This window comes from Protopterus annectens, chromosome 7.part0 (genome assembly GCF_019279795.1).
Source record: "Protopterus annectens isolate FY-2018-M chromosome 7.part0, PAN1.0, whole genome shotgun sequence".
In the NCBI taxonomy this organism is placed as follows: Eukaryota; Metazoa; Chordata; order Ceratodontiformes; family Protopteridae; genus Protopterus; species Protopterus annectens.
The window spans coordinates 1,618,087,750-1,618,102,725 of record NC_056739.1 but is presented as its reverse complement, the minus strand read 5'-3'; the positions used below and the strand labels follow the sequence as shown (position 1 = coordinate 1,618,102,725).

The 14,976-nt window shown below is 42.7% G+C and overlaps 1 protein-coding gene across 3 annotated transcripts in view; it reads right to left on the bottom strand.

The window, feature by feature from the left end:
* The window catches only part of NPRL2 (NPR2 like, GATOR1 complex subunit), a 1,906,629-nt gene that overhangs the window by 1,850,677 nt on the left and 40,976 nt on the right, over positions 1 to 14,976 (bottom strand). For all 3 annotated transcript variants that reach the window (XM_044078165.1, XM_044078164.1, XM_044078163.1), the window contains exon 2: positions 14,600 to 14,691. In XM_044078165.1, the coding sequence (XP_043934100.1) occupies positions 14,600 to 14,691 (92 nt within the window). The remainder of the gene's footprint in view (positions 1 to 14,599; positions 14,692 to 14,976) is intronic.

The following is a 14,976-nucleotide window of genomic DNA, read 5'->3' as shown; positions in this document are numbered from 1 at the left end:
GGCTGGAGCCAGGCATTTTGTGAATAATCTGGGCGCAGTAGATAAGCCAAAGGGAAGTGCAGAGAACTGATAATGCATAGATCCTGCCCTGAAAAGTAGATCCTTCCTGCATGACTCCCTTATGGGGAGATAGGCTTCTTTCAAGTCTAGGGTGACTAACCAGGCATCCTTGGCTAGCATAGGAAGAAGCTGCTGCAGGGTAAGCATTTTGAATTTTGGTACCACTAGGAATGTGTTGAAAATTGAAAGATCCAGGATTGGGCGCCAAGAGCCCTTTTTCCTGGGTACCAGGAAGAGTCTGGAGTAGAATCCTTGACCCCTCTTGTTCTACTGGAACCGGCTGAATAGCTCTGATATTGAGCAAGGAAAGTACATGGCTTTGAGCCTCTGCCCACTGGTTTGGAGGAAGGTCTGGAAACCCGCTTAGGGTTGGCAGTGAGCGGAAATAAAATGTGTACCACTGGGATACAATGTTGAAGACCCACCTGTCCTGTATGATGGACGCCCAGATTTCTGCATGAAGGACAAGTTTTCCTCCTCGGGGCAAAAGCAACTGGGCAGGGCTGGGGAGTGCAGTAAAGAAGTCATTGTGAGTTTTTTTCTGTAAGGAGGTGGCTTACCACTCCCCGCTTTAGGGGTGGGGGCACTTCATTGCTTAGATCTCTGCATACCCTGAGACTGTAGACTGGGTGGTCTGTTTCCCCTGGATCTGGTTTGAGAAGGCCTGGAGGGAGCTGGAAAGGACCAGTGTTTGGAAGGGCAATGCCTACTGAATCTAGGGGGTTGCACTTGTAAGAATTCTTTAACAGTCTGCATAGACTTAGCTTTTTCTTCCATCTTTTTAAGAACCTGTTCTGCTTTGGTGCCAAACAAGTTGTCCTTGTTCAAAGGAGCATCTAGTAACTTTGATTTGACATGGTCTGCCAAGGTCTGCTCCTTGAGCCAAGTATGTCTTCTCAGTACAGAGCCAGTGACTGCTGCCCGGCAAGATGCTTCTAGGGTGTCAAAGCCACACTGCAAAGTATGCTTGCTGACTTTGCTTGCAGAGTGCATAAGCTCCTGCAATACTTTATTTTCTGCACAGTCTGTAAGGGTTGCCACTTTCTGTTTAATAAGTTCCATAATATGTTGCTGGTACTTCAGCATGTGAAACTGACAATTTAATGCCTTAATAGCAAGAGTTGCAGCAGTACATACCTTCTTACCCCATCTGTCCAAAGCTCTGGAATCCCTGTCCGAAGGGGTGGGATTCTTGGCTATAGTTTCCTTGACATCTTTAGGCCCCTGGGAAATGACCTCTGGGTCAGCGGTAGGATTCTTGATAAGAAATTTGTGAGGGACAGGTACTCTGTAGTACCAGTCTGGTTTCCTAGGGGCAGGAGGTAAAAAAGTGTCAGGAGTAAGACTGGATTCCATAAAAACATCAACAACATCCAGGACAGGTGGTATTGCTAAAGGCCTGTGCTGGGGCAACTCTAGGAATTCTCTGAGTCTCTTTTTGGACTGAGGATAGTCTTAGCATTCCCAGTGGAAATGCTCTCTTAAGGTATGCAAAGTTTCACCAAAAGAAAAATCCTCTGGAGGGGAGGCAGAGGGAATGGATTCCACTGCATCTGAATCCTCATAAGCAGATAAGGGCATGTCTTCATAATTAGAAACCTCAGAGTCATTGGACCCCTGATCTGTAGAAGCTGTAGGGGACTGGTCTCTTTCTCTGAGCAGGGGAAGGCTGACTTCCCCTAATCAGTGTAATAAGGTCTTCTACCATTCTAGGCATTTGTTTTTGTGGCATGAGGTGTAATGCGTACTCTGGGCCTACGAAACTTGGTAGTTTTGGTTAAAAAAGAAGAAGTCTGTTTGAGTCAAACATCAGTTGAGCGAAAAACTGCCACATAAGCCGGTGCCTGCACAGCAGCTCCGAACCCATCCAAGGTAGAGACATCTGCAGGTTCCATAGTTGAAGAAGAGTCTCACAGCATACCGGACTCCGAATGGGTCTCGGTAGAGGCCTGCGAATCCACTGAAGCAGGCATCAGGGGGTGCAAAAGCACCTCAATACTGGCGGACTGGCGACTAGCTTAATGGCGGCGGCAGCTTTGGATCTATAAAGTCTGTCTTTATCCTTACGGTTTTTCAGAATATCAGTAGTCGGATGGCTTATGGAAGCCATTTCAGAATATGGAGATCGACAGCAAAAGAATTTTGCGACAAAGAGAGCCCGACGATGAAAGTTTTGGGCGTTAAACAAGGAACAAAACTGACAGCGAGGTGCATCATGGTCTGGGCCTAAACAGGTGACGCAGTAAGAATGAAAATCTCTGCGAGGTATTTGCTTTCCACAGGCAAGACAATTGTTAACTTTTTCTGACATTGGTTAGAGGAAGAAAAAAGGATCCCCAACGGGGTACTTAGCTTTAGAAGACTTCATTCTAGGTTCCTCTTCCTGTATACAAGTAGGTTCCTGTGAGGCTGGCAGCCCATGGGCCTAATTCACTTTAGCCATACCAATTCCCTGGCTTCCTCTTCCCACATTATCCGCTTTTTTGACCCCCTGTCACTATTCCTCTTGAGCATCTTTGGTCCGTGAATTTGACTTCTCCCAGGATAACTGAGCTATTCCTCTTGAAGAGTCCAAAGAGAGGAACTGCCTCATGCCCTAGTGATTTATTCAGAGGTCAAGGAGTTCTGGTCAGGAACCACTCCTCCAGCATTGACATGTGGAGTCTAGGACAATGTCGATCAACCTCTCATGGTTTGTTTCGAGATTTGATAGAGGAGGATTGCTTTAGAGACGTGTCTGAGTTCTGCTTGGGACTCTTGAGCATGGCAAGTTTGGGTAAGTTATCTCTGGGTCGGAGTTGAAGCAGATGTCTTGAGTATATCTGTGGCTTTTACAAGGTTGAGTAGTGTGCAGACTGAGGCCTTCCAGATTAGTTAGATGGGTGTTTCTGAGGCCTTTCCAGTTGGTGAGGGTGTCTTGAGCATGAATGTGTGCCACATGAAGGATTTCCTGAACTGTTGTAATGAGGTGGTTATAAGTGCAGAGATGACTGTCTGTTGTAGGATGGTTTCCGACTGTTCTACCACTGTCATACATGTACTTAAACCACATATGGATACCGATGTGCTGTTCGGTTGGATAGACTATAACATTTCTGTGTTGCTCCACCTCCTTATCAGGGATTCTTCTATGTTTTCTGTAATTGCCACCTATATGGGGGCTCATTTGCTCATTTCTGAACAGTCTTTTGGCAATGAGTTTCTTGGCATTGCCAATTGTTGAGTTTCCTCTGGCACCAAGCAACTGTACAAACTACTGTTAGAGAGAGAGTATCCACATCAGAGGACTTTCAGTTGCTACTCCAGGAGTACTTCATCTGAGCTGGTTGTGCAACAGAGTCCTTTTTAGTGGGATTTGTGTCTCCTTGGGTTCAGATGCCACAGTTTCCAGAGTTGGACTGAAACCTGAGGTCAGCCACCCAGGGTGCAAACATGTCTAGTGACCTATGATACTTACCCAATTTCTGGAGGCTGTCTCTAAATTTAGTGTGATTCCCAGAGAATATAGGATCAATACCCACCTTAAGTAAGCTACCATCTGGAGATTCCAGTGTGGGGGGTCCAATGTTTCCGGGTTGGCAAGATATAGATAACAACCAGTGACCACCTTTCTTCAAAGTAGAGACTGTGGCAAGGAAGTTGAGTCTGATGTCCATGATGCTCAAGATCGGCCCTTCACAGCCCAGCCATGGCGGGATAAGTGTTGCTTGTGGTGGGACCCCTTACTTGAGGTTTTAATGTATTGGGATAAGGTCAGCCTTGCAGATCATGTTGTCAGAGGTATGATTGGGCATGAAATTGGAGGTGAGGTTATGATTAAACATGACATTCAGTGAGGTGCCCGGGATCAGTTTGCATGACATGTGACACGATATGATGATGGAGGCTGTCCCATGGATGCTGTATGTTGGCTTTAGAGAATCCATGTAGCTTCGTGAGGGATGGCACCGGTCCGGTGGATGGGCCGGATATTCTTGGGCAATCCAGAGGCGCGGTATATTGTGTGTGTATCCTTTATTACAGAGCTTTGGTTTGCATTTATATTTAGATTATTACGGATCTGGCAATGGCATTTTACATTCTGACCAGAGTACTCTTTTTTGTGGTTGACCCATGAACGCTTTGCCATTTTATTTTTGTCTTGTTTCACTAATTTTTATGGTTTGGGAACAAGCTTTGGGAGGCATAGTTTGGGTTTTCTGAGATTAGTAAGGAGTTTTTCAGTAAGGGAGTTTTCCCTTTTCTGCAAAAAGTTTTTTTTTTGTTGTTGACCAGTTTGTATGTTTGTTTTCACCAGATTGAGCATTTTTTTTTTGGCTTTTTTTGGATGAGAGCATTTTGTTCTATTAGGGATGTGTGCTCGTATGTGGCGAGGATGTGCTCAGCAGTGCTCTTTGTGTAGGATTCAGCAGTTGATCTGCCTGCATGATATGAAGTTTGTCACTTGACACTTGACTTGATTGACTTGGAGGGAGGAATTTTTTTATTTTGGTTTCTTTTTTTACTGGGTGGGGGTGGGATGTGGATGTTCAGGATTATTCAATCGTAAACAAAAATTCAGGTAGCGGCCGACCGGCACTTGCAAACTGCTTCTGCTTTGGGCTCCTCGGCAAGAAAGACTGATGTAATGGCGTTGGCTGCCTGTTTTTATAGCCCTGATGACCTGACGTCAGTCCTGGAGTGACAGCATCCGACGCAGAACTACTAAGTCTCTGGTATTCGGGCCGACTGAGGGCTACCTTCAGGCAGATAACCCAAGTGTGAAGACTGCAACAGTAAAAAACATGAAGAACATCTACTGTTAACACACATCAGACAGTTTAAACAGACCATTAAAATCACATGACTTGAAGCATAATGAATTTAAAGAAATATTCAATAAAAAGGTCCAAAAGTTTTATACAATCTTATATAAAACATTGACATATTAAAAAACTGACATTTCACAAAAACATACTTGCCAACAGCTAAAAAATATGAATAAAAATGGAATAAAATTAACATTTTAAACTTTTATGATTCAAAAGAGGGGAAATGGAGTATGCATCATCCAAGCCAGGCTCCAACAGGGAATTCAATCTAAGCTAGCATATTAGTTCCCTTACTAATAAATGATCTTCAGTAACTCAGTAACTCTTCCCCTAGCATCCCTCTTCAATTGTTCAATGATGAAATACCTGAAGGTATGCATAGGTGACTTATCACCATGTTTAAACAATGCATTAGTATCCTTACATTTAATAAAGTCTCTTTCATGCTCATAAAATCTGACTTTCACCCACCTAATTGTTTTGCCAATATAAAACGCCGGGCAATTTTGGCAACATGCAGCATAAATAGCCAAGTCAGAATCACAATTAGCTTTTCCTCCAATATACACTTTGTCCATTCAATTAAAACTTGCCAACCATCAGGATATGTGGGCAAATCGTACACTGCCTTCATTTAAACATACCATTCAAATCGGTTTCACTACACCCACTACCGGAGTGTTGGTTATTGCTCTCAAGCAAATCTTTAAAAGTAGTATTTCTTCTATAAACAACAGTAGGTTGACCTTCCAAAACTTTATGTAACTGTGGGTTAGAAGAAACAAGTAACCAATTGTTTTTGAGCAAGTCCACTATATTAAATGCATCCAATGTAAATGTAAGAATGCAAGCTTTAGCAAAATCTTTATTGGAAATGCTTTTACTTGTAAGAGTAGTGGGTTGGTCAATTTAGTTAGATGAATTGACCCCTAAGATCCCTTGGGTGGCAATAAGGTTATGGTGTAAAAGGGGGTAATAAAATCCATTAGACCTCTTGTGGACTACCTTGAAACTTTAGGCCATTTAGTGTGAAGCCTAGACTCTGTAGGAATCTGCACACCATGTCCAAGTGTTGGGAGAGGATGACTGGATCCTGGTGCAAAATAAGAAAGTCGTCCAAGTAGGAATAAATTTGTATGCCCTGCAGTCTGCAACGGCTAGGGCTAGGCACTTTGTGAAGACTCTTGTCACTATGGAGAGGCCAAAGGGTAAGGCAGAAAATTGAAAATGAGAAGAACCCACAGAGAAACGTAAATATCTTCTGTAAGGGGGAAAGATGGAGATATGTAGGTTAAGCATCCCACAGATCCAGGGAGACCATGAAGGCTTGCTGACGTACGAGGGGTAGGGGGTGCTGTAAAGCTAGCATTTTGACGGTAGGCACTTTGAAGAGATTGAGGTGCGATAAGCTGAATATGGGTCTCCAAGGAACATCTTTTCTTGGGACCAGAAAGATCTTTGAATCTCATGGCTAACTAATCCTCTGGTAATGGATCTATAGCACCCAGAGACAGAAGTTTGATGAGGATGGGTGGGAGGAGCCAGAACTGATTTTGAGGGGGTTGTGGTATCCCCTGTAAGGGAGGGTTAGCCCACCAGGTCATAAAATTATGCCCTCTCGATAATGGAAAGCACCCATTTGTCTAAGGTGATTTTTGGACAGGAGGGTAGGGATAGAGTATGACATAGGGGATGGGGGGGTGGAGCTGGTTAAGGGAGGAGAGTCACAGTAGAGGAGCTCTGCCTGTATCTGGCTGCTTCCAAAAGGAAGATGGAGTGGAGGTGGTTGAAGACCTCAGAGCAGATTGTTTTCTGGTATGTCTGTATCCCCTGGACCGAGTAGCAGAGGGGAACTGTCTCTTGACAAAGCTAGGCATTGAGGGTAATTTCTATGAAATCTGGGAACAGGTGAAACTAGTAGATGTTTTAAATTTTGTAAGTCTTTACTTTTTTCCTGTAGAGACTTAAGTAGTGCTGCAGAGGCAGCTCTTAATATTGTTTTGTTGTCCAAAGGTGCATCTAGCAACTTAGCCTGAATATCCAAAGGTAAGAGCTGAAGTCTCAGACATAAAAGTCCCCTTAATACAGAACCAGAAGCAGCTGTAGTACAGTTTTGTACCCCCATAAATGATACAATGCTCGCAGTCTCATGGCTGGAGGACTTACATACAAGGGTATTCGCTGGTACACGTCGGCGAATACCAAAGGGCGAAAACCCGGGCATCGGCTCGTGCCGCTTCTTGCCCCAGACGCATGAATGCCAAAACACCGCCCAAACCCCGACCCTCAAAGAAAACTTCTAAAGGAGACCACTCAAAAAAAAAACCAAAAAAAAACCCAAAAGAAAAAGGAAAGAAAAGGGGGAAGGAGAGGGAGGGCAACATGGACTGCTAGAATGGAGATCTCCCAAATGGTATCTTCTCGCCTCCAATGCAACCAGTAGCTATTATGGGTAGAATCCCAGAGCAAAAAAAAGAGGATTGCCCAGAGCTAAATTGCAAGGCTGAAAAACTATAGACCTAGTAGGATTGCACAGCCCCTAGTAGCTAGACCTAGAATAAGCCCTAGCCCTAGACCTCTAAAAAAAAGTAAGTACAGAACTCCTCTCACAGTGCTGTTATGATAGCCGTAGTAACTACCCCTCTCAAAAAGCAGTAAGTGAGGTGGACAAAAAAGCAGTAAGAATGAGGCGTAGCCCCAACTGGAACATCCTCCATGATGAGAGTAACAAAAGCAATACAATGGCCACAAATCCCAAAAAGGTTTGTTATAGCCTGACAGCGAAGTCAAAGTGAGCGTGAAACAAAAACAAAAAAAATTCTGAGCCTATGTACATCTTTCTTCAAATCAAACTTTAAACTAACTGCCTATGTACAATGAAAAAATGCAAACCTTTTTTTTTCATTTTGGAAAAAAGCAAAAAAAAAATAAAAAAGTAGGCAAATGTATAGATAAATTAATAAATAACTAGAAATCACTTTTAGAAAGAAAAAAAGGAAGGAAAAGGGTCCTTGTGAAAATAGAAAAAATTTCCACTGCCATGAGGGCCTGTAATTCAGATACCTTTAGAGCACAACACAGCCAATAAAAACCAGTACAAAAAGACAACAACTTCAGGAGGCAGAGTAGCTTCAGGTTCAAAAGGAGTCAAGAGTCAGCTTTTCCAAAACAAAATTAAGATCCCAGTCTTATTAGTAGGGAGAGGGGTCTTATATCAGAGTGAGCAAATAGCTGCATGCACTTTTACCTTGTCCAAGGACAAGAAGTTGTCCAAAAAATACAAAAATATTGCCAATGCACTCGTCATCAAAGGAGCATCACTCCCTTTAAAAAAAAATCTCTCCAAAAAAAAAAAAAAATCAGCACAAGGTACTTTCATTTTAAAAAATTAGGCCATTCAAACTCCAAAAATCTGATCCAAATCGCCCTCCTTCTCTAAAACCTTCCTCTAAAAAACAGTACAGGGGATTGTCAGGTGTAGATTTTGCACCTGATTTTGAATGAGAGTTTTTTGAGGAGAATCTGTGGTAATGGAGTAATCTGTGGTATAAGCCAAGGTGTTCTTAGGTTAAGCTCCTCAACAGAATGCTGGCCAAGCCGGCTAAGGCCAATCATGCAAGGTTTGTCCCTCCCCTCCTCAACAGCACCTTACACCTTTGAAGAAGAGGAGAAAGAGGAAAAGCATACACATGAAGGTTGCTCCAAACTGAAGGCATCTATTTTATTTTTTTGCTTTTTGATGAAACAGCCTTGCAAAAAAGTACAGCAGTTGATTCAGAGGAGGAGAAGCGACAGATCTTATCTGGAGTTCCCCTGCCATGGTCAACTGAAGAGAAGAACTGGGGGTCCAATTTCCATTCGTGAGGATCCACAATCGAAACTGTGCTCAAATGTGCAGATTCAAAGCAGTTTCCCATAACAGCATTGCTTGTCTGCAAAAGAGGTAAGAATGGGTTCCCCTGCTTGTTGATGTACCCACATGACAGTTGTGTTGTCTGTTCAAATCAACACCAGTCCTGGTTGCAGTAGCTCTTGAATCTTCCAAAGCAAACTGAACTGCGAGGCTGTGAGGAGGCTGACTCGTCAGCAATGGTTGCCTCTGGTTGGGTTTCAGAGCTCTGTTGGGTCACAGAGAGCCCCTTGTTTAGTGACAGATTCTTTCTTTCTAAATGAAATCCTTTCTCGAATGTGAAGGTGATGCCATGTGTGTGTCCAAATTGCGGGCTGTTGAGAGTCCCAACGCATGAGTGTATCTTAGCTTCCTCATTTGCATTGTGATTGGTACTAGAATGCAAGATGCCAACCATGAGAACCAAGCTTTGAGGACTGTCCTTTGCAGTCAGCCTGGACATTACTGATAGCTGCTGGAAATATAGGTGAATTTTTTTGTTTGTCCGGGGTAAGAAATGCCATCAGCTGTATTCAGTCTTCAGTTCAAAAACACACTCACATCTCTTGGTTAGACTGGACTTTGACTTATTTTTTTCAATACCCTAGGCATCATCTTAAAACTGTCATTACATACTGCAGATGTGTTGAAGAAGTGCGTTTGCCTTGCCAGAATCATCCAAAATCAGCAGATAGATAAGATAAATTGAATTCCTGTTAGCCTGAAAAAGCTTTACTGAGCCAGGGACTTTTTGAATACCCTGGGAGCAGTAGAGACAAGCCAAAGGGCAATGCAGAGAACTGATAATGCAAATTCCCAGAAATCTCAGGGAACTTTCTGCAACTGGGCCTGATAGGAATGTGAAGATAGGCCTCTTCTTTGCCCAGCATAGGTAACAGCTGTTGCAGAATGGACAAATCATGGTCTCCTCTCCATATTTTTTTTTGCACTAAGAAAAAGAAGGAATAAAACCCCTGCCCTCTCTTTCTGCAGAAGGTACTTCCTGTATTGCTCCCAACTGAAGCAGATACCTCTACCTCGACCTGCCCCTAGATTGATAATCGAAGAGGGAAAGACCATCCCTTAGCAGGCCAATTCCTACTGAACTTAGGGGCTGAACCTGTAAACCTCCATTTTTTTCAAAACTGATTCTACTGGAGGACCAAAAGAACATCAAATTGTAGAGGAGCATCCATAATTCCAGCCTTAACATGCTCTGACAAGGTCTGATCTTTAAGCCAGGCATGCCTGCGAACAACTGAACTAGTAGCAGCCACCCTGGAAGAAGCCTGTAAAGCATCAAACTTTACATTTCAATTGGCCCAGCAAATAATTTTGATACGACAATTTAAAGCTCTCATAGCCAAAGTAGAAGAGGTATACAGTTTTAACACCTTTGGAGCCTTGAGTAATAGTTTCTGGATCAGCCCTAGGACTCTTATATAAGTACTTGTGAGCTTCGAACCCTGTAGTATCTATCTGGTTTAACCAGCCTCAGAAAATACATCCTGAACAACATCCAGTACAGAATGCAAAGTCTCAGAGAAAGAAAAATCTTCTGGAGGGCCCAGAGGAGTAGTATCCTCAGCCTCGTTCTTCTACAGAGGAATCTGACTCATTGGAAGACTGAACCAAACCCTCCAACTCTGTCTCTATCCTGGGCCTCCCTAATTAAAGTAATCAAATCTTCAGCCATCTTTAACATGTGCTTCCTAGGAGCTGGACCCTGGGGACTAGCACCAGCAGGGCAGACTTAGACTTAGAATGGGCTTTGCTTTGAGAAGGAGGAGGGAACCACTGACATCAGAGAAGCAACCTCAGCCTGTTGAGACTCAGGTAAACTTTCAGAAGGAGCCGCTGAAGTAGTCAGTGGTTCTACAGAACCGGCGTCCGGAGTGGGCGACTCATCCTGTTTGGACCTCTTTTCTTTTTTCTGCGTTTAGAAAGAACCAGTAGGAGAATCGGCCGGCATGTTATAGCCTAGCGTTTACCAAACACCAGCGGCCCCAAACAAGGAATGCAGAGTGAATGGTAATCCCTGACATCCGTCAATACTGAGGCAAGAAAAGACAAAAGTGTACTTAGCCCAAGACAATTCCAGACGCGCGAACGGCACTTGCAAATGCTGCTTCATTTGTGTGGCACGCTGCTGGCGTCAGTCTCGGCGCCGATGACGACGCGCCGGTCTAGCCCTTTGGTATTCGGGCCGATTGTGGAATACCCATATGTAAGGACTGCAGCAATGGGAGACTAAGAACATCCAGAAGCAGCTGACTTAGCAGAAGCTTCTACAGCATCATAGCTGCACTTGGAGTGTCTGGTCACTTGAGAGACAGTGGACAGAAGGGTACTTATTTGATTCTTAACAAGAGATTCTGGAACCTCTGACAGAAGATTACAGGCCTTGGTCAGAGAATCTAAGGCAAACTTTGCTATACGTGTCCGATAATAGCCTTAATGGCCAAAGTGGAAGTAGTATAAACTTTCTTCCCCAACCGGTCCATAAATTTACTGTCTTTATCTGTAGGGAAAAGAGAAGAAGGAAGTTGCCTAGAGGACCTATCTGGTGACACTGCAATCACCACAGGATCTGCTGAAGGATTTTTGAAAAGATACTGCTCCTGAGCAGACACTTTATAAAATCTGTCTGGCCTCTTAGAAGCAAGGAGGCTGCGACTCTGGGCTTTGTGAGGCAGCAGAGAAAGCATCCTGAAACAAAGGAAGAAAGGGGAGAACTGCAGATGGTTAAGGCTGCTCCATATGCAAAAGCTTAAAGTATCTCTTTTTTGTCTTAAAGACATCTGATGTTCCCATCTGAAATGCTGTCTGAGTAGGGAAATTATATCCTCGAAGGAAAAATCTTCTCCAGGGGAATCAGGAGTGAGAGATTCTTCTTCTTCTGAGGTAACAAAGTCTTTAGGCGAATCCAACTGACAGCAATAAGTTGAAGAATCATCTGAAGAGGAAGACTCCCCCTCAGAGAGTTCCTGAGGGGCAACAGGTAGGCCTGGCTGTGGGATCTGGGTATGAAGAGCTTGAAAAGCCTTGAACAGAATTTGGGAAAAGGTCTCCCAGGGAGGAGTAGGGTCTTTAGAAGTGTGCTGCTGCTTCTGTTTCCTTTTTAAAGGGGAAGAGGGAGCAGATGTTATAGTGGTTGCCAAGACTGTAGTAGAAGCAGGGCCCTACAAAACAATGAGCAGTGTTTCCCCCTCACCATCAGGGTGTGATGGTTGAATAACCTCAGTGGACATACTCTGGGTATTTGCAGAGCCAGCTTCCGATTCGGTTCCAGGTTGCTGCCCAGTACCCAGTGTCCGGTGTGATCCTGGGCTGATATCCACCTCGAGGATAACACCAGACGACTGAGGCGCAGCCAAGGCATCAGGCCTAACCTTCTTGGCATTTTTCCTAGGCGGCTCTTTGGAAGGGCCTGCTCCACTTTCCATTCCGTATGCCAAACTTTGGAGGCACTGGTTTTCTAAATAAAGTTTTAAAGCCACTAGATGGCTTCTTAGGGTTTACAGAACAAAGGATTGACAGATCTGACAGGCCTTGTAATCGTGAGCCTCCTCAAGACAAAACAAACACTGCTCGTGTGTATCCTTATAAGGGATTTGCCTACTACAAGCACACTTTCTCTTAGTAGAAGACATGTACGTCTGACAAAAAGCAAATATGCAAAGAAATTCCTACAAGGGTACTTATCTCTGAGTGGACAGCCGGAAAACGATCATGAAATCAGACGGATGATGTCGAGTGAACGTCGTAATTCTAAACTGGCAGACGAACATCTGAGTCTCACTGTGGCAGAAAAATTCTGAGTTGGGTACGTGCAGATGACACAGTTATAGCAAACATCAGTTTATGGCCCCTGCGTTCTACGCCAAATGTACCCCAGATTGAAAGACTTTGGTATACTGGCCAGATGTCGGGTGCTGCAGGCAACAACCCCCTAAGATTATGAATACTGCAACATGAGAATAGAATGAGATCATAATTTTTTGCAGGGGGGCAAGCCACACCAGTTGTTAATTATATATACTAACTCAGACACTGCACAATTTTCAGGGAAAAGGAATATTCCCTCACCAAGGGATTGTTGATCTAGAACAGATGTCGACCTTCTGCATGTTTCAGCCTTTTGCAGTCAACACTGTGGTGTGTCAATTTACTGCAGTACAACCATATACATTTATACATATACACACACACACACACACACACACACACACATACATACATATACACACATTATATATATATATATATATATATATATATTTATATATATATATATATTGGACAGATACTACAAACAAAGAGATTAGTCTTTTGGGCACAAAACCTTGATGAGAATGTTAGCATACAGAATATTACATTTTTAGAAACTTTTTAATTTCATACGTTCAGGACCAGAGAAAGGAGAGTACACCTATACAGACATCTGAAAGTAAGAACATGGAAAATAGACAAGAGGTGGCTGAAAACAACAGTAGGAAACTAGCAAATGAATCAAGGTATTGTGATCGGATACATCGGGCTGGAAAATAGAAGTGTGGAATGAAGTAAAGCAAATAATAAGTTGCATATTAGATCATGTTTATCCTATAAAGGACTGACAGGATGAGTATAAGCAAAGAGGAAGGGAGAGAGGAGTGCTGTATGAAAGTCAGCTTTGGTAAAGTTTACAGTGAAACCAAGAAAAGAGAATGCTATTAAAAATGGAATAATCAGTAGGACTTATAAAATATTACAAAACTATAAAAATCAGCAGTGAAATTAAAGAAGGTGTTAACTGAAATGTCTACTAAATGTCATATATTGTTTGTAAATTAATGTTACAAGCTAAACTATTAATGTAGATAAAATTGTGCTTAAAAGAAAAAAAAAAAAAATATGCAGTCCATATGGAATCAAGAGTAATAAAGATGAAGTACTAAGCCACTACAAAGGAAAAAAAAAGACACAAACTCCAACATGTTTGCACGCTCCCCTTGGTTAAACAAGTTCTCCTGACGTTGAAAGTAAAGTAATGACTTATCCATCTGTCGAGTACCTTTATCTGCCAAAATAAATAAATGAATGAATGAATCCTGTCAAGCAGAGCTCAAACACAACATATGACAAAGTGACATAGCCAGTTCTGGAGAAGAGTATGTTTTGCAATGCAATTAAGCACACGGATGTAAACAATGTATTTGTGCAGATATGGTTTCTTAATATGCTTAATGCCTGTTGAAGATGCACCAAAATACTCAGGCTTCTGATGACTGAGATGAGGAGTATGTGATTGCTGAAGCTGAAACTCTCCTAGTAAATCAACATAAAGTCAAAAATGGTAAAATTAATAAATAAATAAATACCACTATAAAAATTAATTTGCCATATTTAATGACATTTATGATGAAAATACAGTTCTGGGGAAATTAATGAAATGAAAAGTGCTCAGGTTATCCATTCAGAGATTTCCATTTCAAGTTTATACACTCTATCATAACAATCCACGTTGGTGCAGCAGTAGCGTTGTTGCCTCACAGCAAGAGGTTCTCCCGTTCGATTCTTGGCTGGAGTGCGGGGAGTGCCTTCTGTGTGGAGTCTGCATGTCCTCCCCGGGGTTGGGTGGGCGTTTTGAAAGACATGCGTAAATGGGCATGCCTTTGTTGAATGTTGAACGTCGAGCTGGCACCTCTGCGTTCGTGAAAATCTACTGCCAGTCATTAGGACTGGAGTTCCGCTGTGGCGACCCCTAACCAGGAAAAGCCAAAAGACAATAACACAACACTCTATCATAGCAATGTTACAACCACACAAGTGTGAGACAAGTTGTTTTCACACTTACACTGTTATGAGTTTGTTCTGAAGTTCTGGTTTTGTGATGATGTAAACCTGGACTGTGTCAAACAGCTCTCGGGAAATGTACTCCTCTGGCACCTACAGAGAGCAGAATGAAGACAATTAGGATGAATCACAGCTATCTTCAGGAATCAGGTATTTTAAAACATTGTTCTGCCTTACATGGGGATTTTCATCCTTTTTCTGTAAACACAAACATACAAATCCAAGTTTATTTCCTGCTTTTGTTTTCATTTTTGAAATATTACAGTTATTTCCTCACCATAACTTTGCATTTGTGATGTCTGTTTTCATCTTTCAAATGATGCATCATGAATCTAACATTGGATCCATCCTCTGCAACTTTGACACACTTTAGGTTCC